This window comes from Pseudonaja textilis, chromosome 7 (assembly GCF_049901715.1).
Source record: "Pseudonaja textilis isolate UNSWEBS1 chromosome 7, rPseTex1.2, whole genome shotgun sequence".
NCBI classification, from domain to species: domain Eukaryota; kingdom Metazoa; phylum Chordata; class Lepidosauria; order Squamata; family Elapidae; genus Pseudonaja; species Pseudonaja textilis.
The window spans coordinates 49,733,606-49,760,730 of record NC_141996.1 but is presented as its reverse complement, the minus strand read 5'-3'; the positions used below and the strand labels follow the sequence as shown (position 1 = coordinate 49,760,730).

At 35.6% G+C, this 27,125-nt stretch overlaps 1 protein-coding gene and 1 pseudogene across 6 annotated transcripts in view; both read left to right on the top strand.

Moving 5' to 3' along the window:
* The window catches only part of SCAF4 (SR-related CTD associated factor 4), a 62,504-nt gene extending 36,197 nt beyond the window's left edge, over nucleotides 1-26,307 (top strand). For 2 of the 6 annotated variants that reach the window (XM_026700606.2, XM_026700605.2), the window contains exons 14-20: nucleotides 129-242; nucleotides 959-1,115; nucleotides 4,400-4,560; nucleotides 10,996-11,158; nucleotides 11,298-11,393; nucleotides 11,474-11,662; nucleotides 24,324-26,307. In XM_026700606.2, the coding sequence (XP_026556391.1) occupies nucleotides 129-242; nucleotides 959-1,115; nucleotides 4,400-4,560; nucleotides 10,996-11,158; nucleotides 11,298-11,393; nucleotides 11,474-11,662; nucleotides 24,324-25,144 (1,701 nt within the window). In that variant the 3' untranslated portion in view covers nucleotides 25,145-26,307. Of the gene's footprint in view, nucleotides 1-128; nucleotides 243-958; nucleotides 1,116-4,399; nucleotides 4,561-10,989; nucleotides 11,159-11,297; nucleotides 11,394-11,473; nucleotides 11,663-24,323 lie in introns of all 6 variants that reach the window. The other 4 variants (XM_087937555.1, XM_087937554.1, XM_026700607.2 and 1 more) reach the window with 3 other exon arrangements.
* LOC148125333 (uncharacterized) lies at nucleotides 7,756-9,926 on the top strand (annotated as a pseudogene).
* Nucleotides 26,308-27,125: the final 818 nt, after the last annotated feature.

The following is a 27,125-nucleotide window of genomic DNA, read 5'->3' as shown; positions in this document are numbered from 1 at the left end:
TGATGCCTTAATCACTACAGCAAACCAAACTGGCCCCATTATTAATAATAATAACAGGTACAATACATTTTAAATAACATACATTATTATTCTTGTAAAGTAATTTAATATTTCTTTGTTGAAAATAGATGATCCCTCCAAGAGGATGTGCTTATATTGTAATGGTACAGAGACAAGATGCAAACCGTGCCCTTCAGAAACTGAGTCGTGGTAACTTTAAAGTCAATCAGAAATCTATAAAGGTATGTTTATATTTTTCATATCCTTAAAACAATATTTTAGTTCTTTGATTGATTTTCCTACAAGAACAGTAATTCAGTATGTATAAGATTATAACATAGACTGTGGATGTCGCCTATAAATGTTGAGATAAATTAGCATAATTGGGCTCACTTGTGTTCATATTTATAGGATTGAAGAGTAGGAAAATATATCCTAGTTATTTGTAGTTTAATGTTGGTTGTAGGGGTGGTTCAACTGTTTTAGCTTTTCAGATTTATTGTGTTTGACACAACACTTCAAACAATTAGGAAAATATATCCTAGTTATTTGTAGTTTAATGTTGGTTGTAGGGGTGGTTCAACTGTTTTAGCTTTTCAGATTTATTGTGTTTGACACAACACTTCAAACAATTTAATTGGCATTTGATAATTTTAAAACAATATTTCACTTCTTCCCCATTTAGTTTGAGGATAAGAGCTCAACTGTATATTTTTTACATATTACTATAAATAACTAAAAAAAATTAAAAGAGAAATAACTCATGGTGGAATCAGCTGAACGACTATAATCAGCAAGAGATATGAAATAAATATATGTGATTTCTGCATAGTTTTAATTGTGATTGAACAGTTCATTACCTACCTGATTGTATGATTATATTGAACTGAATGAATATAATTAATTATCATCTTAATAGTAAAACTTCTTGTCTGACAAGCGTGCTTTTTTCCTTCAGATTGCTTGGGCTTTAAATAAAGGAATTAAGCCAGACTATAAGCAGTATTGGGATGTAGAATTAGGTGTTACCTACATACCATGGGGTAAAGTTAAACCTGAAGATTTGGAAAGCTTTTGTGAAGGAGGAATGCTGGACAATGATACACTTAGTCCAGGTAAGAAAATAAATTTATGTTTAAATAGAAGTTTTAAATTAAAATATTTGTGTATAAAATATTTTAATCAATTAAAAAACACAGTTTCAGCTATTCAGGGGTTGAATAAGATGTTACCAACAAAAAGTAGCTTATGAGGGAAAAAAATGAAGTTTTGAGATAAAACCGCTTAGCATGGATATAAGGCTGGAAGTAGTTACTGTATTTTTCGGTGTATAAGACGCACCCCCCCCCCCGCAAAAGCGGGTGGAAATGCCTGTGCATCTTATACATCGAATGTTGCCAAAACCCTGCCCAGCCACCCTTCAGCCTCTGCCTCCCAGCAATTTGCCTCCTTGGGGCAAACAGCCTGGTCACCTTCAGCACAGCCTGATTAGCATAAACAGCTGATCGTCAGTTGGATTGGCCTCCCGACAATCAGCTGTTTCAGAGATTGTCATTGCCTCTGGGTGCCCCATTTTCGGCCTCATCCCATTTTCAGCCTCTGCATGCCTTGTTTTTGGCCTTTGCATACCCTGTTTTCGGCATGTTCTGGGCAGCGGGGATCGGAACGGGCTGAAAATATGTGCGGAGGCCTAAAACGGGGTGTGCGGAGAAAAAAGATGAAATGCAGAGACCAAAAATGGGGTGCGTGGAGGTGGCAATAGACAGTGTCAATCCCTGCAGCTTGAAATAGCTGATCGTCAGGAGGCGATCCAACCAACAACCAGCTGCTTGTGCTAATCAGGCTATGCTGAAGCTGACTAGGCTGTTTGCTGCAAGGAAGTAAATTGCTGGGAGGCAGAGGCAGATTTTTTTCCCTTGTGTTTCTCCTCAAAAGCTAGATGTGTCTTATACTTCAGAGCGTCTTATACTCCAAAAAATACAGTACGTGATTCTAAATGTCTGAAACCCTTCAAGAGAAGAAAATACAGTTCACTATTGTACAGTCTTAAGCTTACACTTTAAGGATTTGGATATATTAGAATAGGTTCAGAAAAAGCACAATAAAGATAATTGGGAATTAGAAGTTAAGTCTTATGAAAAGACTTGGAAGGAGGGATAATGTAGTCCTTTTCAATTCTTCAGAGAAGAAGTCACGTTATGATGCCAGTAACTAAGTGATGGATCCAAACTACAAGAAGGAAGTGTCTGACTGAATGTTAGGAAAAAAATATTTCTTTTGGAAAGAGCAGAGTGGAAGTTGAATGGATTACTAAGGGGAGGGGAGAGTTTTTTTTTCTTTAAGTGTATTCAGACAGAGAGTTAACCATGTGCCAGGGATGCTGGAGTCCTATAAACAAAGAATTAGACATGACAGTTTAAATAACCATTTCAACTGTATGATTCTATGAGATTGGAATACATAGCAAAACTGCTTCTCTTGGTTATAGTCGTCTAAGCTGATGAAAATAAATACAAAACATAACAGTATTACAATATGAAAGAGGCTCAGTCATAATGAGTTTTGAAAACACATTTTCAGTTAAAATGCAATGAAGTTGAAATACCATTTGTAAAATCTTAATATATTGATTTATATTGAAACATCAAATGTACAAACTGCCCATCTCACAGAATGACTCTGGACCCAATTATAAAGTTAAAACATTAATTACTATGGAAGTTATACTGTCAAATGGTAACATCATTCTGTAAAGAATGCAAAAGGCTTGGTTGCAAATGTGGCCCCTTAATGCCTTTTTTTTTAAACCAAAGAGAGTTGGTTTGCTCCCAGGAGAGCTTTTTACTTACCTTGAAAGCAACATTAGTTGTCCATTAGGCCAAATAAAGGAGTTGAAAGCAGGAATATTTTAAAAGAATTTCCTTTTAAGATCTCAAATAGCTGGAACAGGTTCTTCAGAACGTCAGGACAGAAAGTGTAAAATTACTATCTTAAATTTGCCTGCTAAAATAGCAGCCAACGAAGTTGCCATTGAAAGGTAGTTCCAATATTGTACCCAATTGGCTACATTTTTCACAAACAGAAATTTATCCGTATGTAGCCAAATCATGCACAATCTTTGATGTATCCAAGGCATGGATTTGGCCCTTTTAGAAACAGTTATATCGGGTATACCGCAAACATAGTTTTGTAAACAAATTCAGTATAATTGAATATTTCAATTTATAGTTGATGACCAAGAAGCAATCCCATATTGCACAGCAGTCTCAAATTTCAGGTTATATATCTTACTTTTCAAGTGCTATATTATGAATTATGCAAGTTTGGCATATCCTAGATACGATACAACAATTCTCATTACATTTTATACCTGTTTTAGGGCTGTGTCTATTGTGAATGCTGAATACTGAGGACAATACAAATTCAGACAATAATAAGCAGGATCTAAATAGAATGAATAAAGCTAAACTTTACAATATATATAGAAAAATAGATAACATTCATTTAAGAGAGCCATATGATTATAAACTAAATTGAATAAACTGATGAAGTTCTTATGGCTGTCTAGAGTTTGGATTCAATTTGGAAGACATTTGAATGATCCAGGAATGTGAATGCTGCACCTGCCTGCAACTCATTAAAATAGCTGCATGTGGTTCCAGGAATTTACAGTTGCAGCATAAGATTCACCATAGTATATTCAATCCTAGAAACCATTAGTCGCTTAAATGGGTTTCTAATTACTGCTGTGTTTATATTTCATGCAGCACCACTTTGAAGAATATCTGCAAAATTCAGAGCTCTAGTTCATATATTTTTTAAAAAATGAAGCTACCTTGACAGTATATACACACAAATTTGATAAAGTATGTTGAGTTGCTGTTTCATCCTTCATCTGTTGCACAGAAAAACTTGAATATTGTGAAATGGTCTTAAATAGATTTAGGGATGTAGAAGAAATACTTCTTTTTCTACTAATGGAAGTGAAATCTGTATTTGTTTCTTCTGTGTGTAGTTCTGGATATTATTAATCTAGTTTTATAAATAATTATTTTCATGAAAAAAACTGGGAAGTTTTCTGTGCTGAATTAGTATAAAAGTATTTCTTGTCTCTGCCATAATTCTGAATATATAATGATTAGAAAGCAGTATAAAGGGACTGAGTTGAAGATGCAGTATTTCAAAGAAAGCTTCATTTTTTTCTAATGAAGAAGTTTGCCTTAATCCACTTGTATAAAGAAAAATAAATAAAAACAGGTACGAATTCTGTATACAGTATATTTAGGAAACCTTATTGCACAAGGAATTAAACATATTTAAAACAATTTAAAGATAAGTTTAAATGCATGAATAAATTGACACCAAATATTTTTACATTCTTTTTAATATTCTTTTATAGAATGGAAAGGAATTCCAAAAAAACCAGAAAACCAACTAGCCCAGAATGGAGGGGCTGGAAGTGATACTGCACATAATGAACAAACATCACCTATAACTAAAGCTTTGCCTGTCCAAATGCCTGTACCTATACCTACACCAATAACAGTACCACCCCCACAGGCAAGTTCAATATATTTTCCCCCCTCTCCTCCCTCCCCTCTCCCTCCCCCTCCCTCCCTCCTCCCTCTTCTTCATACTTCAATTATACCTGTATAACTTCATATAAATTGTATTATTCCTAAATAAGCAATTCAATACTTTGTTTTGACATGTATGTAATATGGGTTTGATTGTTGAAAATGGTTTTTGAAATTTTTCCAATGCTAAGATTTTCAGCTTAGAAGACATACAAACATCCTAGAATAATCAACTCATGATAACTTCATTCTGTACAAAATCAACATGAGAGTTAAATTAATAGAAAACAGAAGAGATGTTTGAGGCCCTTCTAACAGATTCATTAAATTGGCTTTAATTGTGAATGAGAACTTGAAAAATGATATTGTGTCCTTCAACTGAAATTACTTTCATTACACAGCATTTTTAAAAAGAGATATATAAATTGAGGATTTTTCCCATTAAATTGTGGAAATGATAATAAGTAATCTTTCTGTTGAATGAAAAGAATATGCAGTATTAACTTACAAAGTATAATTTCTGAGGATCTTTCATGAAGAAATTGTGGTCAAACTAAGAGTAGATTTCATCACAATTAAAACCTTAGAATAATGACCTCTAGAGCATTTTATCACTTTGCTAAAAATGATAATAGTTGAAATAAATCATACTGCAAGATTTTTTTAAAGTAAACTAGTCTTTAGGGACAGTAGCGACAGATAATTTGTACATTATGTAATTAATCATAAATGGTTAAGAACTAAAATTAACAAAAGAATTTTAAAAATTGATATACGTGTAGGTGAGTGTATATCAGATGCTAAATTCATAGCAGAAGAAAGTGATATCAAATCATGAGTCAGGAAAAAATCACAATTTTTTCATATTTTTCTATCAGGACTATATATAACAAGCATAGGCATTGAAATTAAATTACTGGTTCTTTGACAAGAAGCCAGTAGTTTTTTTGTTTTATGGAAAACAAACATGATGACCTAGAGCAGGGGTGTCAAACTTGATTTCATTGTGGGCTGCATCAGGGTTGTGTTCGACCTTGACGGGCCGGGGGTGCAGTGTGGTGTGGCGTGACAAGGGGTGGGCGTAGCCATGGTGGGCGTTTGAGACAGGCTCAAAATGCATTTTTCCCCTTTGCATTCAAAACAGCTATTCCAGACAAAGAAGGGTTTACTTTCTGGCACAAATAGTCTCAATTCATAATGAGATTAAAGACATGTAAGAGTCCCCAGCTGCTATGGGGCTTGACTCTTTTGTATAGGAGCAGAGCATAAATGGACAATTTCTCCAGATGTCTCTAAAAAACTGTCTGCCCAACAATCTATTAATCTTTGTTACTACCTCTGACGCAGCCCTAGAGGAGGACTTAATATTAGTAATAATTTTAAAAATTGATATACCACCAAATTCTTAATGACTCTGGATGGCTCTCAATAATCAAAAAAATTACAATTAAATCAATCACAGGTAAAAGATTAAGATAAAAGATGACAAACTCAGTGATGCGAGGGGGCTCTCATCACAAACGTGGGTGGAGAGCCAGATGTTTTTGTCTCTTCTGAACAGCAGCCATCCAGATCTTGGAGGGTACCTAGTTCTAATTGGCAAATGCTGCTTAAAGAGAAGGTGAAGAAGGTGAAGAAGCCTCCTGCAGCACTCTGCCAGCCAAAATGGAGCGCAGGGTGTGCATGTCATTTTGGCTGCCAGAGGCACCATGGACCTGTCCTTTGTTATTTCCAAGCACCACAGGCTTTAAGTTTGACACTCCTGACCTAGCAGGTGTTTTTAAAAAAAAATTGTAATCACAGGTTAAATTAAAAGAGTGTGTTATCCTAGCATATTATCTCTAATGACCACTTCCACTTTGAATTTCTTTATTAAGATGTTATATGGTACAGATTGTCCTTGACATATAACCACAATTGAGCCACAAATTCCTGTGTCTATGTAAGAGTTAAAAGAATTACAAACTTTTTTGTCATAGTTGTTAAGCGAATTGCTGCAGTTGTTAAATGAATCATATGGTCATCAGACACATTTGCTTCCCCCTTTGACTTGCTTGTCAGAAGTCATCTGGGAAGGTTGCAAATAGTGATCAAATGACCCTGAGACAGTGCAGCTGTCATAAATACATGCCAGTTGCCAAGTGTCTAAATTTTGATCACGTGACCATGGGAATGCTACAGTGTTCGTAAGTGTGAAAACTGGTAATAAATCTCTTTTTTTTCAATGTCATAACTTTGAGCAGCTATTACACGAACAATTGTAAGTCAAGGGCTGCCTGTAAATGAGTGTATGCAACATGCTGTTTAACATCAAGTGAAACATTGCTCCAAATTTAAAATAAGCAAATAGAAAATAGTTATCACTATTTAAATAATTATTAGCATAAATTTATTAAAATATTAAAATTAATAGTTTTAATCTCATAGAATTTGTCTACTTGTATAGCAAAATTGAATGAATAAAATACACATTTACTTTTAAACATTTAATTGTTTTATAGAGATGATTCAGCAGCATTTGAAATATTTTACTACTTGTAATTAATATTTTTTCTCTATCCAATTATACTTAAATTTTGAATGTGAAGAATTATAATCAGGGATGTATTATTATTGGTTCCATTAAAGTATATGTTATTTCAATTTAATTTACGTATGACAATATTATGCGTGGTGATGGTACATCATTTTATTGATGCTATTAATTGAATTGATGGAAAAAAGAGATTAGCTATCACAGACAACTAGTGATTACACACCCGATTTGATGTTCTTGTCGGAGCAGTGTCTATGTGACCTAGAATTGGTGAACCTGTGCTTGGTCCCCTTGTCATGGTCGGATTACAGTCTGGTGGCAGTGAGTTTCTCAAAAGCTGCACCCCCTCACAGGGAGGCAGGACTTATTGGATTGGTCCACCCCCATCGACTAATGGACCCAGATGGGTTCAAGAAGGAGCTGGGGGTTATAACTGCAGATCTACTGTGCAGTCCAGCCGAGCTGTTAGTAACTGTTTGGAATAGGAAGGTGACTGAGGCTGTGGATAGGATTGCACCCTTATGACCTCTCCTCAACTGTAGACCTCTTTGTGCCCCGTGGTATACAGAGGAAATGAGAGGGATAAAACTCATGAGATATCTGGAGCACTGCTGGCGGAAGACAGGAGATGAACTCGATTGAACACGGGTAAGAGCTGCTACTAAGGCCTACCTTGTGATTCGTGCGGCAGAGTGTAAATACTTCTCCACACTAATTGCGTCTGCAGATAACCGCCCAGTGACCCTCTTTAAGGTGAGCTGTCTCCTGGGGAAGGAGGAGATTGGGGTCCACCTGAAGAGACATGCCGAGGAATTTGTAGGTTTTCTGGAAGACAAAATTGCTCGACTTCGTTCCCAGTTAGATGCCAGCATGGTTGCTAGTCTGGTGGAAGCTCCAGAGGCAGCTTTTTGCCCTGTTATCTAGGAACGGTTTGACCCTGTTGCTTCTGAGGAAGTGGACAGGATCCTAGGGAGTATGTGCGCAAGCACCTGTGTTTTAGACCCATGTCCCTCCTGGCTTGTGAAAGCATCTCAGGAGGTGACAAGTGGGTGGACTCTGGGAGTGATTAATGCTTCCCTATAGGAGGAGACAGTGCCCCAGCACTTTAAGGAGACCGTGGTCCACCCTCTTCTTAAGAAGACATCGCTGGACTCCACCCGGTTGGATAATTTCTGACCTGTCTCCAATCTTCCCTTTTTGGGGAAGGTTGTTGAGAAGGTGGTCGCGCAGCAGCTCCAGAGGTTTCTGGATGAAACGGATTATCTCGACCCCTACCAGTCAGGATTCAGGTCTAGATTTTGGACAGAAACTGCATTGGTTGCACTTTTGGATGATCTCTGGTGGGAGCGGGATGGGAGTAGAGCATCCATCCTTGCTCTACTTGATCTCTTGGTGGCTTTTGATACCATTGATCATGGGATTCTCCTGGGACGGCTTTGGGGGATGGGAATGGAAGGCCTTATGCTGTCCTGGTTTACTTCCTTCCTCTGCAGCCGCTGTCAGTCAGTGTTGATAGGAGGGGAGAGTTTGAGCCCTTGGCTACTGCTTTACGGGGTTCCACAGGGCTCAGTACTCTCTCTACTCCTGTTCAACATTTATATGAAACTGCTGGGTGAAATCATCCATCACCATGGACTGAGGTACCACCAATATGCTGATGATACTCAGCTGTATGTCTTGGCCCGTGGTGAATTAAGTGTGCTGTGTCCTCCCTCTTGCAGTGCCTGGAGGCTGTTAGAGGCTGGATGGGGAGCAACGGTTTGAAACTAAACCCTTGCAAGACCGACTGGCTCTTGAGTTTGGGGTTCGTTGGCTCAGGGAGAATTGCCACTTTGGGTCTTGGATGGGGTGGCACTACCCCAAACAGACCCTGTGCATAATCTAGGGGTTTTCCTGGACTCAAGACTCCTGCTGCCAGGAGGGCCTTTGCGCAATTGCGGGTTGTGCACCAGTTCCGCCCTTTCCTGGACCAATGTAGTCACTCATGCCCTAGTCACTTCCCAACTTGATTATTGCAACACGCTCTACGTGAGGCTGCCCTTGAAGACCATCCAGAAGCTCCAGTTGGAGCAAAATGCAGCGACCTGCATGGTTTTGTGCAGACCCCAATGTGCACATGTTTCACCTCCTACAGGAGCTTCATTGGCTGCCAATTTGCTTCCGGGTGCAATTCAAGGTGCTGGTTGTCACACGTAAAGCCCTTCATGGCTTGGGACCAAGTTATCTGAAGGAACATCTCTTGCCAGTCACATCTACCTGACCTAACAAGCGGGGAGGCAAGGAATGCTGTGGGTCCCATCCCTGAGGGAGATACACCTGGTGGGACACAGAAGAAAAACCTTCTCCATGGTAGCTCCCTCAATCTGGAACATCATTCCCCCAGAGATTAGAATGGCCCCCTCTCTAATATTCTTCCCGAAGGCACTCAAGACCTGGTTCTGCCAGCAGGCCTGGGGAACCCAGAGTGGGATGGAACCCATCAAATGGCTCATGTGATCTGCTGTAGTTGGGGTGGGAGTTGGGGGTGATTTTTTTATTTTTTTCCCCAGATTTTGTTCTATTGTACTATATTAATTTATTTGATTCTTTTTGCTAGTTTTTATTGTTTTTTTTTAATTTTAAATATGGTTTTACATTCTGTAAGCCATCTTGAGAATAGGCGGCAATATAAATTTAATAAATAAATAAAATAAATAAATTATATAACTCGGCAAATAAACAAAAATATTAACAATTAAAGATCTTTCCCATTGTGATATTCTTCAGAAATTCTGTACTTTAAACATTATGCTAATCATGCTGATTATGCATAATAAACACATTGATTATATTTTCAAATTTTGTAATAGTAGAGGTATATAATCCAACATGATTAATACCAATATGGGAAAAGTTTAATACAGAAGAAAAAGTGGAAAGCAGTTCAAAGAAATCTTATAGAATTTTACTGGGGAAGAGAACTATAACCTAAAGATTTTTAGTAGCTTTTGTGGTAGATTCTGTAGGTGCACTAATTGCACTGCTCCATCTAAAAAAATACCCTAAAGCAACATTTTGAACAGTACTTACAAATGTGACATTGTATGGGCTAATAGGTAATTTAAATGTACACCATTAATAGAATAGAATAGAATAGAATAGAATAGAATAGAATAGAATAGAATTCTTTATTGGCCAAGTGTAATTGGACACACAAGGAATTTGTCTTGGTGCAAATGCTCTCAGTGTACATAAAAGAAAAGATACATTTGTCAAAGTGTCAAGAATCATAAGGTACAACACTTAATAATAGTCATAGGGTACAATAAGCAATCAAATCATGCTAGGAAACAGTCAATAAAAATTGTTAGGATACAAGCAACAAGGTTACAGTCAATTTGGCAAAAAAATTTTACATTTATACATTATCACTATGAACTAAAATTATATGTAAATATTGAAGAATTTAACATACACAGACCCACATATAAAATGTCCATAGTATATTCAATTTAGTGAGGATTAATAGTAATAGTAATGGAGACTTAATAAATAGTTTGACAGTGTTGAAGGAATTATTTGTTTAGTAAAGTGATGGCGTTCGGGGAAAAACTGTATATCGTAATAGATATTATGCCAAAGGAAGAAGCATTGATAAATAAGGAACCTCTGAATATTTGTTTTTGCCACTACTAATTCTGTATGTACTGTGTCTTGATTTAAAAAATAGCATTTATTAGTGGTTTATTTGTGATTCAGAATTTAAATTTCTAACTATTAAGGTTGAGTTAAACTTCTAATAAAAATGAATTTTACCGATTTTCTGTTTCTGACATCATTGTAAAATTACCTGTAAGAATAAGAACTATGCCATAAAATGAAAATAATTTTATCCAATTGCAGGTGCCACCACATCAACCAGGTCCTCCAATGGTTGGTACCCTTCAGCCGCCTACATTTACTCCTCCATTAGGAATTCCACCTCCTGGATTTGGTCCTGGAGTGCCTCCTCCACCACCACCACCATTTATGCGACCAGGCTTCAATCCAATGCATTTACCACCAGGTATATTAATTGTTCCTAGAAAGTTTGTAGGCATATGAATTATGTGTTAGGTACTCTTGAAAGTATGGCTTTCTGTTTATAGATCAATTGAATGGATGGCTGTTCTAAAAGTGATACTTCATTATTTCTTTCCTCGTAGGTTTTCTTCCTCCTGGACCACCACCTCCCATTAATCCATCGGTTTCAGTTCCTCCAGTTTCTGTCCCTCCTTCTGGAGGAGTAAATATCCCAAATTGTAAGTGAGATTTGTTTGGTGTTAAAGATAATTCAAATAGAAGTTTATGCTATTTAAAATGTTATTAATGTCATTTTTAGCTACTGTGGCCACTATAAATGAAGACACTACAAAAGACTCTTCTATAGGGAACCCAATTCCAACAGTAGTTTCTGGAGGTAGAGGAAATGGTGAAAATGCAGAAGGCTCCAAAGGATATCCAAATGCTCCACCACCTGTAACTTCTGCTAGTATAGCAGCTTCTGTATCCCAACCAGTCCCACTTCTTGGTAAGTTCAGCTTTCAGGTGTTGGCAGTGCCACATTTCTGTATTCATTCCAGACGGATAACTCCTACCAAGCAAAATGTAATCCGGGCTGTATAGTTCGTTGCTGGAATGTTAGGCATTTAATTTTTGAATTCTGATTATGAATAACAAAGAACAATATTCATCCTGAAAAGCTTGAATGGATAAATTTAGTAAATTTTACTGAAGTTCATTTAGTAAAATGAACACTTCAAATATTTTGACTTCAACTAAATAGCAGATTTGGAATTTGAATGTTAATTCACCAGAGTTTTCCCCTCTGAACTTCATCAATACATTTTCAAATAGAAAAGATGAAAACAGAAAAACTATTTCTCAAATACACACACTTACATACCCCAAAGCTGTCTTTCTAATCCGTTACCTGAAGAATTTTAATAATCTATTTGTGATAGATTAAATATAAATAGACAAACAGCCCGTCTCTTTGTCTCTGTCTTTTGGGAACTTAGTTGATATTTTAGAAAATATGTTAAGTTTTTTCCCCCTCAATTTAAACCCCATTATGAGAAGAAGATGTGGAAATTATTTTTGTGATTCTCTGGTTGCATTATTACCAAACAACAGATGTCTTATATTTTTACTCTTACTTCTGCTATTCTAATGTTCTGCCATTTTTTGTCTAGGTTTCATACCCTTTCATAATCCAAAGGAAAGAAAAATACATTAGAAATAATTCCTTTTGATCAAATATACTTAAGTATTATGAGGCCTTTATTTATAACACCTTTATTTATTTATATCAGTTGTGTCAAGATTTGTTTTCAGACCACCAATTTATTACTTTCACACTTGTTTCGGGAAACCCATGCTGGAATTATTTCCATTTTTTTTAACAATTGGCATTTCACAATGCATAGTTATTAAAGTTCAGATTGTCCATTAATTCAAAACAAAATATGTTCTTAATAAGTTCTTAATAAGTTTATAGCAGGTCTGCACAACAAAACCTCTGGGCTGCCGCCAGCTCTGGTGCTGCTACCACTTTGTTGGACACAGAACAGCTGATCAGCACATCAGATATTCCTTTGTCTTTTGCTTCCATTGGATTGCATCCAATGTTTTCATTCCATTGTTAGAAGAACATTCAAATGGCTAATACCAGAACCTTTGCATCCAGCCATGTTCGTTCGTTCGTTCATTCATTCATTCATTCATTCATTCATTCATTTATTTACTATGTCATACCTGTGGTTTACAAAGCCATGGTCCAACACAGTTGCTAGTCCTTTTTCTTAATCCTATCTTTTCCCGCTTCATATCATGTATCAGTTTGACACCAAGATTGTGCTTCCCAAAACTAGATTTCTTTTATATAGAACTATAAAATTACCTTTAAGGTCAAGTAATCTAAAGTAAGGAATATAAATCACAATAAATCACAATAGTATAATAAAAACATTCACTCTATATGGGTGTATTAAGTTAGTATACATAAATTAATAAGATACAGAATCATGAATTATGGAGAATGCCTTCTGATCCTGGCTTATCCTTTTTGATCTGGGCTTTTTATTCTTTTTTATTTATCAGTATTAGCTTAGAGTACCCCAAAGAGCCTATGTAATGGGAAGAAGTAGCTAAGGGAGGAATCCATAGTAAAAGAATTTGACAAGTTTATAAATTATGAATTATACCATTGCGGACAAGGTTTTAAGTATTTAGGCATTTGATTACATTTGTTAACAATTATGAGCAGAAAATTGATATAGGTAGTCCTCAATGTATGAACATAACTGGGACCAAAATTTCTATTTTTAGATAAGGTAGTTTTTGTCAATATTGTTAAGTAAATAATTGCAGTTTTTAAGTGAATCAAATGGTCATTAAGTTAATCTTGCTTCCCCCACTGACTTTGCTTATCATAATCTGGCTGGGAAGATTGTAGATGCAGCTATTGTAAATAGATTCCGGTTGCCAAGCATCCAAATTTTGATCACATAATTGTGGGGATGCTGCTATGGTCACAAGGACTCAGTGCGGTTGTAACTTTGAATGGTTGCTAAACAAATGGTTGAAAGTTAGGATTACCTATATTGATTGGGTTTATAAAAACTCAAAGGAAAAGAAAAGCTATTATCAGATTAATCTTTGGTACTGGCTTATTTTGTTACTTCCATAGTTATAAGGAAGTGAGGATATTTAATGTGCAGTTGAAGATAAAGTTTAATTTCATATTAAAAGGCTTGTGTTAGAAAGTATAAAAACTTTTGCAGATGTACGGCTTAAATGTTTTTTTTTCTGGCAACTACAGCTTGAGGATAAGCCAATCAATTATATTTAAAATTTTGAAACTGTCAGTTTGGGATCATGAATGGCACCAGGTTTTCTAGATCTACCTATGATCTGGAGTATAACATGCCAAATTTAGTGAAATAGTGGATTCAGGGTCTTTGAACTATATGAAGACAAGGAGCTAGGAGATCAGGTGCTAATGTAAAGGCTTGTTGTCAATTATCATTAATGTATTACGGAATCTCAATTTCAGTCCAGTGCTTATTGTGTTAAGGCACTGTGTAAATTCTGCAGTGGATTTAAAAGAAGGGAGAATGGAAGCTGATTTCAGCACCCCCAAACTTTTCTTTTCAAAGCAGTACATGTATTTTGGTACCTTAATATAGCAAACATATTTGCAGCCCTTCAGTGGCTCACCAGACTTAGGATCATTTCAGTGTGGGAGGTAGGGGCAGAGAAAGGAAACCTCTAAACCTCCCCCTTGATTCAGAATGAATTTGATTGTAGTTTAAAATTGCCTTTATAAAGAACAATTTATTTATTAATGTTGATTGGATGTTATTTTCCTTATCCAGTTTTTATGAAATGTTTATAGCATATTTTCAGAAGAGCAAGTCTGATTTCCTTCAATTTGAAGATACATGAAGTTTATTTTTTCAGAAGATAATTTGTCATTTTGCAAATTAGAATTTTCTAATTTAACTTTAATCAATGACATTTTTTTAAGCACTGAATCATTTAGTTTGGATTACTTATTTTTTGGATGGAGTTAAATCTGAAACAGTGAAACTTATTTCCAATTGAAACTAGTCTATATATTGTAGGCATGTTTCTAAATTTAATAATTTACTTCGAAATTCTAGTTCTAAGAAGCAGATAATTTCCTGGATCAGCAAAATATTGTTGGCAGATGGACATAATGTACATACACTTTACTTAATCTACATGCCTATTGAATTAACATGCATTTCAAAATTCACGCGCACACACTCATAAGTTTCTTTTTTCCTAACAACAGCTGCATTACATTCATAATCTCTAAAACAGCACTGCATACTCTAGTCTTTTACAGAAGATTACTTGCAGGTTTCTTAAACAGTTCAGGGTCTAACAAATAAAAAATATATAGAAATGATATGGAGAAGCAGTGTCAAAACAACGTGAAATTGCTGAAAAGAGTTCCTTAAAAAAATCTAAAGATAAGTTGTGATGGTTCTCCAAAAAAATAACAAGTCATAGTTAGATGCTATAGAAAAGTCTGTGAAATCATGTTTTAAAGGCATTGTAGGTGTGTTGTTTAGTATGAAATTAGTATTGAATAGTTTGGGGGGAAAATCAGTGTAGAAAACCGCATGGAAGAACTCGTCACAAATTATCTGGAAGGAAGAGGGCAAACGTGAAGGTAATATTCAATATTGTTTTGAACACATCAGTGCAAACATAAGCCAGTGGGTGTGTAATAGTTCCAAGTGTTGGACTAAACTGGGGAGAGCCAAATTTAAGTTTACCCACAACCATATACTCACTGGAAGACTTTGGTCCAATCACACTCCTCAGCCCAAAATACCTCATGTGGCTTGGGAAAAATTAAAGCTGTGTATGCTAATCCTGCCCTCCTGAAGGAAGGCGGTATATAACTATAGCATAAATCAATAAATCTTTAATATGAACATGTTACCTAGAAGGTATACAACTTACTGGATGGGTCAGGAAAAGGAACCTAAAAACTACTGTAGCAAACAGGTATAATTTCAAAAAAGTTGCGTGGATTGTTCAATGAAGATATTCATATGACAGACTGAGAACATTGCATCACTTGTACTCTCTCATGTCATGAAAGTAGTAATGCAGTACTGCATATCTTTGTTTAAAAATAATGTGCTTATTCCAGTGTAAGTAGATATAAGCTGTAGTCCAGTGTCCTGATACATTTTTAAAAATGAAATAAAGTTGTATGGATGCATCTTCTCTAGAAATATTGATGGCTATGTAGAATTGCCACTAGCATAGTTGTAATTTTGTGTCTAACATGCTACATTTTTCATAAAATGAATTTTTCTGCCTGAATAAATCATGTGAATTAATGAAATTGATCATGTTCTATTTTGATCTTGTTAGTGAAGAAAAAAGCTAATATAAGTATTAGGAAACTTTTTGGTTGAAATGCAAACTAAATTTCTCTATTCCAAGTGGATAGTAATGTCATTTACATGAACACACTATGTTTAACATTTAAATCTGCAAAGCTAGCAAAACCATTCTGGTTTATAAAACTCCTCTTAAGAAATGTGAGAAAGTTTTCTAGAGGAATTAACCTGATTGAACCAGTTTGTAATATCTGGTAGAATAGTTTGGTATTAATAGCTTTGTAATATTTGATAGAATGTTTGGGTTCATGGATGCTGAATAATCCCATTATAATGAAGCACTCCATAAACTGATTCAAGATTCAATATCAAGTGATGGGATATACAGTTTTTGTAGCTGAATATCTTCACATCTGGTGACTACGTTCTGATTCTGCAAATGTTACTTTTTGTTGCTATCATTTTAATAATTTGGAATAAGTATATTTCAGGAAATATTATTTCATCCCTCTCTCAGTTACTTAGACTCATATACAGAACATATCGCTCTTTGTCCCATAATTGAGTCTAAAGGTTGGTTCTGCTTCAGTTTTTAATGGTTTTCTCATGAATACAAAGGATTCCCCATTATATTTTAGCAAAGCTCTATTCAGCATTCAGTACACATTCCTTTAAAAAAAATACATTGGTCTTTTATCTTTCTGTAAACAACATGCAATATAAGCAATACCTGCTATTACTTTGGTAAGGGAAAAGTAATTTTGCCGTTGTATGAAACAAAAACACCATGGGCATATGTATATCGTTTGCATGTCTTGGAGATGATTAACAAGGCTGGGATAGAAAATGGATGTAAACCTAGTCAAAGCAAATTATTTTTATTTTACTTGCCATTTTAACACATTCATTAATTAACAAAGTAATATATAATTATTAACCATATGTTGTAAAAAGAGTAACATAATCTAATCATTGTATTGCCATTGAATAAACATCTTGACTGAAATGTGACTGATGATAATTAGAAACTGAATAAGTAATTTTTTGCTTTGATAAATCTGATATGGGATTTAAATTTGCCATGTTTAATCCATTGTAGTAAATAATTCCAAAGCATTTGGTACATGAAAAATTCAGCAGCAGTGGGTTACTATAGTTTTATTTATAATTTTTTGAATTGGTATCCTTAACTCTACAGACTTAAGAGTTCAGAGAAGAACTTTGGGTCCTTGGAAAAATAACATTCTATTATCTATACCCATTTGCAATAATCAGAGTGAAAAGCGGGTTGAAATTGTTAAGCTATTAAAATGTTTATGAAGAACAATTGACTTGTTATAATTCAGAGTGTAACTTAAGAAGTGAGATGTTTGACATGTTTTGAAATCATGGAAGTGCTCCCTCACAGAATAATTGGATATTTCTGTTATATGCCCTGTAGTTTTCAAAGGTTGAAATGCTAACTTCACATTTTAAAATTCAAGTTGTATCTGGTTGAACATGAACTTACATAAGCTGAATATCAACAGAAGAATGCTGTTATGAAACATTGTTAAAGCACAAAGAAGGAATACTTAAAATTCAGAAACGTTTCATCAATTCATTTTAATAGGGTTGAATAAATATCCACTCCATTTTAAAATGTTGGTAAGAAATAACTACCCATATTTATATATAATTGAATATTGTTTGTGCCTAATTTGAATTACCTTGCTGGGAATAGTATAGCTCAATTTCTGCTTTAGTACCTAAAATGATGTAAAGGTACAGAAAAGGGTCCCCTTTCGTAGTGGACACATCATTTAAGGGAGGGGTATCAAACTCAATTTCATTGAGGGCTGCATCAGGGTTGTATCTGACCTTGGGGGGTGTGGGTGGGCATGACTGAGGTGAATGTGGCCAGCTCGATATTTGTGTTGGGGGCGCCTGTGGTGGCGCGGGGATGGGAGGTTCAATTTTTGGCTGTGATGGCCTCCTGCAGCCCTTTGCAAACGAAAACTGAGCCCGGGGGAGCTGCAAAGCCCCCCGCTCTCTTTTTTCTGGCAGAGGGCTGCAAGAGGCTGTCCGGGCCGAAAATGTCCCATTTTCACTGGCAGAGGCACTGTGGGACGGTCCTTCGCTGTTTCCAGGATGGCCTCGCAGGCCAGATCTAAGCATCCTATGGGCTGGATTCAGACCACAGACCTTGAGTTTGACACACCTGATTTAAGGCATTTCTGGGCTGAAAGAATTAGCTGGTGGCATCATCTTTGGGAGACATCCATTTTGTGTCCCTGTCAAGGAGCTGGATGGGAACTCATCCTGCCATGCAGCAGGACTCGGGTCACTAACCTCCAATCCAACGTCCTAGCCACGTGAGCTACTGCTCTCCCTATGAAAAGGATCATTGTCCTCGTATATATTCAGTAAGTCATATTACTTTTGGTTGGGAACATAGCAAGTTTCTAGTTCATGAACATACATAAGAGTAAATTGATATTGAATTTTTTTAAGCACCAAAATTTGCTTTAAAAAATTAAAAAGTGAATTAGAACCTCAAAACCTAGTAGCATTAATAAACAGCTAAGGCAATGAAGAAATTTCATATGTATTCTGATACAGTCCAATAACCACTGGTGGTTTAGATAGGATGAAAAAACACATGCAAACAAATGCAGCAATTTTATGAAGATCCTGTGGAGAGTCTGCTGGTAATTTATGCTGATGTTAAATGCAGCTGTATAGTATTTATAATGTACCTAATTGTTTCTTTTGCACTTGCTCCACAGATACATTTCTTTCTCATATTCAGCAAGACAGACAATGCATAATTTTAACTAGAGTTTTCCTAATTATCTTGACTTGTAGTATATAATCTCTAACAAAGTAATTTAGAATTCTGTAGTTATATCGGCAGGTCATAGGACCAGATATCTCCTGGGAAGGGAAATTGCCAATTTTTCTTTGTATTTTTTGCTTTATTCTCAAATAGTTCTTATTGTTAGAAAATAGCTCAATTTCATTTGGATTCCATTTTCATGTAACTGAAATTCATTAGCTATGTGCCATTGAGCACTGTTAACCATTTCCTATTCCAAAAGCTTTGTTCTGGAAAACAGCTAGGTACAAAGGCTGTATCGGGGCTAGTTAGTTTTCCTTTAGTGGTCACAATTTGGGCTGGTAAGATTATTAAGCAAAGTGGTCACAGCTATGCTTGTGATTTTTACACAGGACTATGCATATTAACTTACTATAATGGTAAACATATGACAGAAAAATGAGGTGAAGGTCATAAATGCAGCCATTGCTCACCATTTTTCATAACTGGAAATGGTTGCTGTTTGATTGCTAAATAAACACTACCTATAGAGTTCAGAGAAGAACTTTAATAATAGACCTTTTAGATTCCCAGATGTCAGTCCTTTGATGGTCAGGAAGCAGACTTCACATGAACTACTGGAACTCTATTGTTGTGTGGTATAAATAGGATCTTGAAGACAGAGTCTCTCCATCTTCTGCCCAAGGGAATCATGACAGCAAGAGAGTTTGTTTCTCATTTTTTCCTTTCTTTTAGGGTTAAACAATGTGTACATAAGTACCTTTGTAGCTTTTCTTCAAGGTAATATTCTTCTAGAACAAAATATTCTGGCTCTGGGTTGGAATATTTTATATATACCTAGTCTTGATTTTCTGTTTAATGCAGAAAGGTTTGCATGTATAACCATCCTTAACTATGATTATATATAGGATAAGGAACCATTTAAGCTATCAAAGCCAACTCCCTGCTCAGTTCAGGAATCCAAATCATTCCCTATATAGATAATTGATTCAGTTGTCAAAGTGTGAAAGGTGTTTGTGTATTTATGTGATGGCGTTATGGGAATTATAGGAAAACAGGCCTGTGTATTTTCAAATATGCAATTATATTCTTGATTCTTAAGACTAAATGTTCTCAGTTTTTCATCATGGGACTTAGAAGCTAAATCCCTGATGGTTTTCATCATTATTTTTTACATTTGTCTCAGTTTCTTTAAAACCTTAAAAGTTTTCTGCCTGAAACTGGATACTATGGGGACTACATCCTGGCCATTGCAGAATAAAATAGAAGTGTTATATTATATTATAAAATGTATTTATTGTCTGTAATTGTCTTTCTTTTCAACTATCTCATCACTGACTCAGAGATGCAATATGTTACTAATCCACATTATTTTTCTGCTTGTCAGAACTCTTGCTTTAACTGTCCTCTATTCAGCCCCAGCCTCTTAACTTCCATCAGCTTCTGAGCTGATAAGATACCACATGGGAAATATCATCAAAACAAGTTTCTAAAGAAGCGTCAAAACAGTGACAATGCTGGTGGATGTCCATAATGCTGATATTCCATTGAATCCATATGCAGCTCAGATCCTGGAGGATGTATTTATCTTTCTAGGAGCCCATTAAGTAGCATCTGAGTATGATGATGAACATAACAATACTTTTGCGTCCTATTTTTTCCACAGTAACCCATTGAATATCTTGGTGTCTCTTGTTCCCATAACAAAAAGCCACTCAAGCGAATTCCTGCTGCATGATGCATGACCCACCTGGAAGTTCCTTGGATTATAGCAGACAGCTGCTCCATAAAAAAAAGTCTGCTTTTGATTGATATGGAAATTTGCCTTTTAAAAATGTCAGAGTATTCCCTTTTCTTGCAGTATTTGTTTTCTGTTTGCTTTGTCAGGGTTGAACAAGATTCAAAACTTTCTGAGTCACAGTGTATCTTCTATATATATCTCAGTTCTGCCAGTTTCATCACATAGCATCCACCTTTGTTTCTTGTTACAGAACCTATTTTCTTTGAACTGTTAAAGCTTCATCCTTTTACATCAATTGAGAATGGCCTTTCTCTGCTTAGAGTTCACTGCTTTCACCTTTTCTTCATAGACCCCTGTAAATTTGCACTCACTGCTAACACATGCCAATTCATGTTTGAGTTGGATCACAAAGATCTACAAGCTACAAGCACTGCAGGTCATGACTACAGATTCTTCCTTTAGTTTGTTTTTTAAGGTTCTACTATAGAAGCTTTTCTTTATTGCTTCTTTCTCAGGTAAGCCAAGGATACACCCCATTTTGAATATTGCAGTCCCACATTTCATCTCCATTTACTGGAGGTTTTTAAGAAGAGACTGGACAGCCATTTGTCTGAAATGGTATAGGATCTCCTGCTTGAGCAAGGGGTTGGACTAGAAGACCTCCAAGGTCCCTCCAAACTCTGTTATTCTATTTTGCTATTTAAAAAAGCATTTGGGGAAATTACAACAGGTTCAAAGGAAGACATCAAGAATATTAGGCAACTAGAAATCAAATTCTTGAGCAAAATTTAAGGCGCTTTTGTATGTTTAGCCTGAGATAAACACACCTGGGGAATATGATAACACACTTCAAATACCTGAAAAGATGTTCCTTTGGAAGAAGAAGAAGACTTTTTTTAAAATTCCAGAATGTTAATACTGAATAAGTGTAAGTCATTGGAAGGGAGATTATAATTGAATAATAGTGAAGAAAAAAAAAATCGTGGGTGATAATCTAGAAATGAAGGCTAAATAGCCGAGTGTATAGAATTTGTTAATTTGGATTTCTGAACTCGGTAGATGATTGAACTTAATGGATCAACCCAATTTTACAAGTTTATGAAACCTTACTAGCAAATGTATGTTGGTTCTTTAACTTTACATTTAGTTTCATTTCATCTTTTAAGTGTTAGTTTTTCTGTAGATCATCTACATAAGTATTACAATTTTCATTGCTGTGACCTTTAATTAGGAAAAACAGTGCATCACAAGGCAACAGTTTTTGAACCAAGTTACTTCAAATGGGGTAACGGATAAAATCTGGGACCAATGGCTCCTAAGGGAATAAAATTTGAGGAAGTTATGGCTGGTTAGCCATAATTTGTGATCTGTTTTCAATGTTCGGGGATCATTTCCCAGTCAGTCTCTCAATCCTTCATTCTTTCCCACACCCAGTAGCAACCATTTACCCGCCTGATAGAAAGGGGGGGGGGAGATTTCTGGTTCTCCCTGCCAGATTCCACCTAGGAAATTCAATGGGAAGCTGGCAGGAAGTTGGAAATCGTTTCCTACCTCCCTGTTTTTTTGCCTGCCCTCGGTCATTCCGTTTCTCTGGATAAGAAAATGTCTTTGAAACAACGACTCAGTGGGGCATGGGTTGTCTAGTAATCTTTTAATTTCTTTACTTTTCTTCCTCCTAATTATAGTTATGCCTTTAATTTTATTTGAAAGAAAAGTATGGAAAATATGTCAAGAAACAAAATCTAAACATAATCCTAATTCTAAATAATACAGTCTTTAAAAATACATCTTATGTTGCAATTTAATCCAAGCTGAATTTCTTGGACCTTGAGTTCGATCATTTCAATAGTTATTTAGTTATTTAAATTGTGGCTGTTACTTGATACATGAACCTGTTTAACACTAAACATCCATTTTGTTTCCTGGTGATTATTTTTGTGAAGTGAAATGTCTAAATTGCATCTGGGACCTAGAACCTGTTACAGCCACATGGATCATGTTTTGAATATAATAATAGAAATATGTCTCTCTATGTTGTGCCGAGGTTGGGCACAACCATGAGACAAAAGGCTGGAGGAAGATACTAAAAGTCATTTTTCTGCCCTCCAAGTTGATCAGATTCTTTGAGGCCCTGTTCTATCAGGGATAGCACTTTGGGCTGAGCTAGGCTATTTTTCCAAACCCTAGAATGATGAAAAAAGGCAACACATAAATCTCGTCTCCTCCCTCACCCTAAAACCCCCAGTTATGAATTATATAGTGGGCATTGCCTGTCAATATATAATGAAACTTGTTTTGCACTCTGGACAATTAATGGGAAGCGGTGAGGCATTGTAAAAATTGCCTTAACCCTGGTTCAGAAAACTAGACTCTTTTTCTCATGCATTTGAGGCTGCTTAGCAAATATAGATCCAACTCTCAGTCCATCCCATTGGTGTATTGTAGGGAAAGGTGAATTCTGTTTCTTTTAAGCAAGGAAAAAGTCTTGGGTCTAAAGTGTTTCTAAAAACTAGACTCTGGAGTCTTGTGTTCAGGGCATAAGGTATTTATAAGGTTTTAGAATTATTGCTATGCTTATTGATGTATGTGTATAGAAAGACATGTTGAAACAGATGTGCTAGGTACACCATGTTAAATAAAAGTTATAATTATTATCAATCAAGTGTACATAGAATTGAGAAGCAGCCTTAACAATTAATACACTGGATTGCTGAAAATAATGCCCCATCAATTTAAAAATGCAAAAACTTTAATTCTTTGTGTTTTGACTCTTGTGTCAGCTTTACAAAGGAATGGGAATGTTGTGGAACATTATACATAGGATGTTTGAAATGCAATTTCAGTTCATACTTGGACCTTATGTTCTGCTCTGGTTATAAGATTTGGTATAGAGTTGAAAATTAGAATCTAATTATTGAGTTCCTATTTAGATGTTTCTTATGGATGAAGATGGGTCTGAAATACCTGTATGGCATAACATATGACAGATTTGTTAAAGCTTTAAAGAAAAAAACTTTAAAAATTATTCTGGGTACTATCACATAAGCCCAATTTTATCAGCAAAGCATTTAATGCAAAATCTTTACCCCCCCCCCCCCATTGTTACATATATGTATCTTAAAAGGACATATATGTATCTTAAAATTCTATCACTTTTAATTTTCTGGAATGGATTTTGGATTGGTGCAAGGTAGTTCTTAACTGGAAGACAGAAATCTTGTAAATGCAAAATTTTTGAGGTAGTTTTGAGATGATCGCAGAATTGTAATTTGTTGTATATTAGATATTGAAGGTTAGGCCTATTAAAATAAAGGGGATTTAAATTGACCATGCTGATTAAATGGCAGTGATCCGCAGATGATCTATTTCATTTTCTGTCCATTAAAAAAAATGAAAATTTAATGTGCAACCTTCTCCAATAGCTTATTTTGCATAATTGGTATTGAGATGAACTTTCAGAAAAAGTGTATTCTGTATTCTTGCATAGTGTTTCAGTTTTGGTGGACCATACTTTTTGAACAAAATTGAAGGCAGGTCTCTGTTCATTAAATTTTAAGTGTATTGATAAAAGTATTCACTATAGTAAAAGCCTATTTAAATGTTGCATGCTTCAATGTTTATAAACATATTTAAAGTTACAAAAAATTGCAGCCTGAAAAAAGAACACATCTATAACCTTTTGGGAGATGGTATATGAACAAGAAGTATCTTGTAATTAATTTCATGTTTTTTGGCTTACTAGGTACTCAAGGAGTTACATCTAGTCCAGTGATTGGGCTTCAGACACCTTCTACTGGCCTTCTAGGTGCCCGACCTGGTTTGATACCACTTCAGAGACCTCCAGGAATGCCACCACCTCATCTGCAACGGTTTCCAATGATGCCACCTCGGCACATGCCTCCTCATATGATGCACAGAGGTCCGCCTCCAGGGCCAGGTGGTTTTGGGATGCCTCCACCTCATGGGATGAAGGGCCCTTTCCCACCCCCAGGCCACTTTGCAAGGCCCAGTGGAATGCCTGGAGGTGGTCCAGGAGGATCTGAGGATAATAGAGATGGAAGGCAGTTCAGGAATGACAGGCCACCATTTACTCCACACAGAGACCAGGAAAGGTTTGGAAGGAGGTCTTTTGGGAATCGGATAGAAAATGAACGTGAACGCTATGGCAACCGTAATGATGACAGAGAGCATGAACGCCTTGGTAATCGTGAAAGGAGAGAATGGGGAAGAAGAAGCCCTGAACGTGATAGACACAGAGACTTGGAGGAAAGAAATCGGCGTTTCAGTGGACACAGAGAGAGAGATTCTAGAGATAGGGAACCCCATAGAGAAAAAGATGAAAATCGAGGAAAGGAGAAATCCGAGTTAACAGACAGAGCAGATGGGGTCAAAAACTATGAATCTCAGAGTAGTAAAATAGAAAACACAGACTCTGTTTCAGAACTTAATAAAGAGTCTGAACCTATTGGTATGAAACCAACTGCAGAAGTAGCATCTGAGTCTACCTCATCTCTTGAAAAACCTGAAAAACCTACTGGCTCAGTTGCGGAGGCTCCTCGCTAGAGACTGGAATTTGTCAAAAATTACATTGGAGTGTAGAGCTTTAGAACTGTACAGTATGCTGTATATTTTGCTTTTGCTATATCACAATTCCCTCATAGTTTATGGGGACATGTAAGCAATTTGATTGCTTCCCTTCTATTTAAAATAGCTACACAATAACATGAAAAGAAATAAACCATTACCCATTTTCTGCTGTAACTTTTTTAAAGTTTTCACTTTAAAAAGTTTACAAATCAGACTTAGAAGTGCTTTCTATTTTTTTTTTTAATTTAAGTGAAGGTAAAATGGTGAAAGCTCCTAAAAATAGGGATGTGTTTTTAATAAACTCTATTTTCATAACAATCCTTAACGTGTGCTATTCTTCCTATGCTGCACTGAAGTGGTAAAGAATTGTTCAACATCTTAAAGTTTGAACTAATGCTGTACTGGAGTCTAAATTAGACTGTTTAAATCTGTTAAAACTGTTTGTATAATAGTTCACAGAAGCTAAATATGTGATAGTTACATTGATTTTAAATTTATGCATTTAATTAACTAGATAAAAATTAATAGCTTTTAAATGTTTTAAGAAATCTGGTGTTTGCAGTGAAGTCACTTTTTTTTCCTGGCCATCCAATTAATACCGTGGTAAATGTTGCCCTATAAATAAGTTCCTGGACTTATGCCAACTCCTGTGGGAAAAAAATTGTGATTTAATCCATTAGTATGTTTGGACTTGTTCACGTCCTCCAAATTACCACTGTATTTTAATGTGTCTTGGAATAGAGTATATGAAAGCAAACTACTAAGTTTTTAAAAGGACTTTTGCATACTTTTGCCAGTAACCAAGCTATTTAAGCTGGCTGTATCATCATCATAACTTTGTAGTAAGTGAAAAAAACAAATATTAACTCCATTAGCAAATGCCAGCAAGCCTTAAGAGTAATATACATTTTATTCCTTGGTTTATTCTATACACAGTGATACTCTTATTCGAAATTGCAGGAAACAGCAAGTACTGATGCCATGTTTTTTTTTTCTGTTTTGATTTGGTGTGTCTTTCAGATAGCTTGTTATGCTCACTTAAGGGGAAGTATAGATTCTTCTCCCTCCCTCCACTTAATTTTTGGAAGATGAATTGAGGCAAAATTCTTCTTTGCAATAGAATAAAAAATGACTTTATATATTCTTGTGAAATTAATTTGTAATTTGTGTTGAACTGTTTCCATACCATTCTAAAATTCATTTAGTAACAGTCCCTAATTCAGTGAAGATCATCGTGTATATATAAATAGAAATGATCAATACTTGCTTGAAAAAAAAAGTTCAGTGTGTTAAGATATAAAAATTCCATGCAGCACTCTCACAAAGCTCTCAACTTGTTTGGCCTGCATTTTGTTCTAGATCTTGAAACTCTTAATGGGTTATAGTCATTGCTAGTTACCAGATGGTGAAACAGACTTGTGTGTACAAAACATATATATAGCCAAATACAGTGTAGACAGTTTTTAAGACAAGGCCATTGATTTGCTCCAACACAGGTAACCACTGCTAACAATTCTGATTTCTCTGCCTTTAACATTCAAAAAAAATTAGGATCAGATTCACTAATCTGTTTTTATTTTCAGCAGTCCTCTCTAACAATGCTCTTTGAAATTCCATCTTTATGTGATAGGATTAGTAGTATAAAAACATTACTAAATTTAGCAAGTTTTGTTTTGAATGCAGTACAGGATTTTGCAGATTTGTTACCAGGGTTTGTTATCAAACCCTTAAAGGTCTCAATTTCCATAGTGAGGCAGCAACTGCCTTTATAAAGGTAATGTAATATAGTTATGTAGACTTCATAGATTACTTAAATGAAAATATTTTTGTTGGTTTCTTGAAAAATTTAACATTTTAAACGACATCCCACGGAAGCAGCAACAGTTCTATATAGAAAATTATTTGGATAAATATTTGGAAAATATGGTCTCCAGTGATCAGGCTGTCACTCAAGATT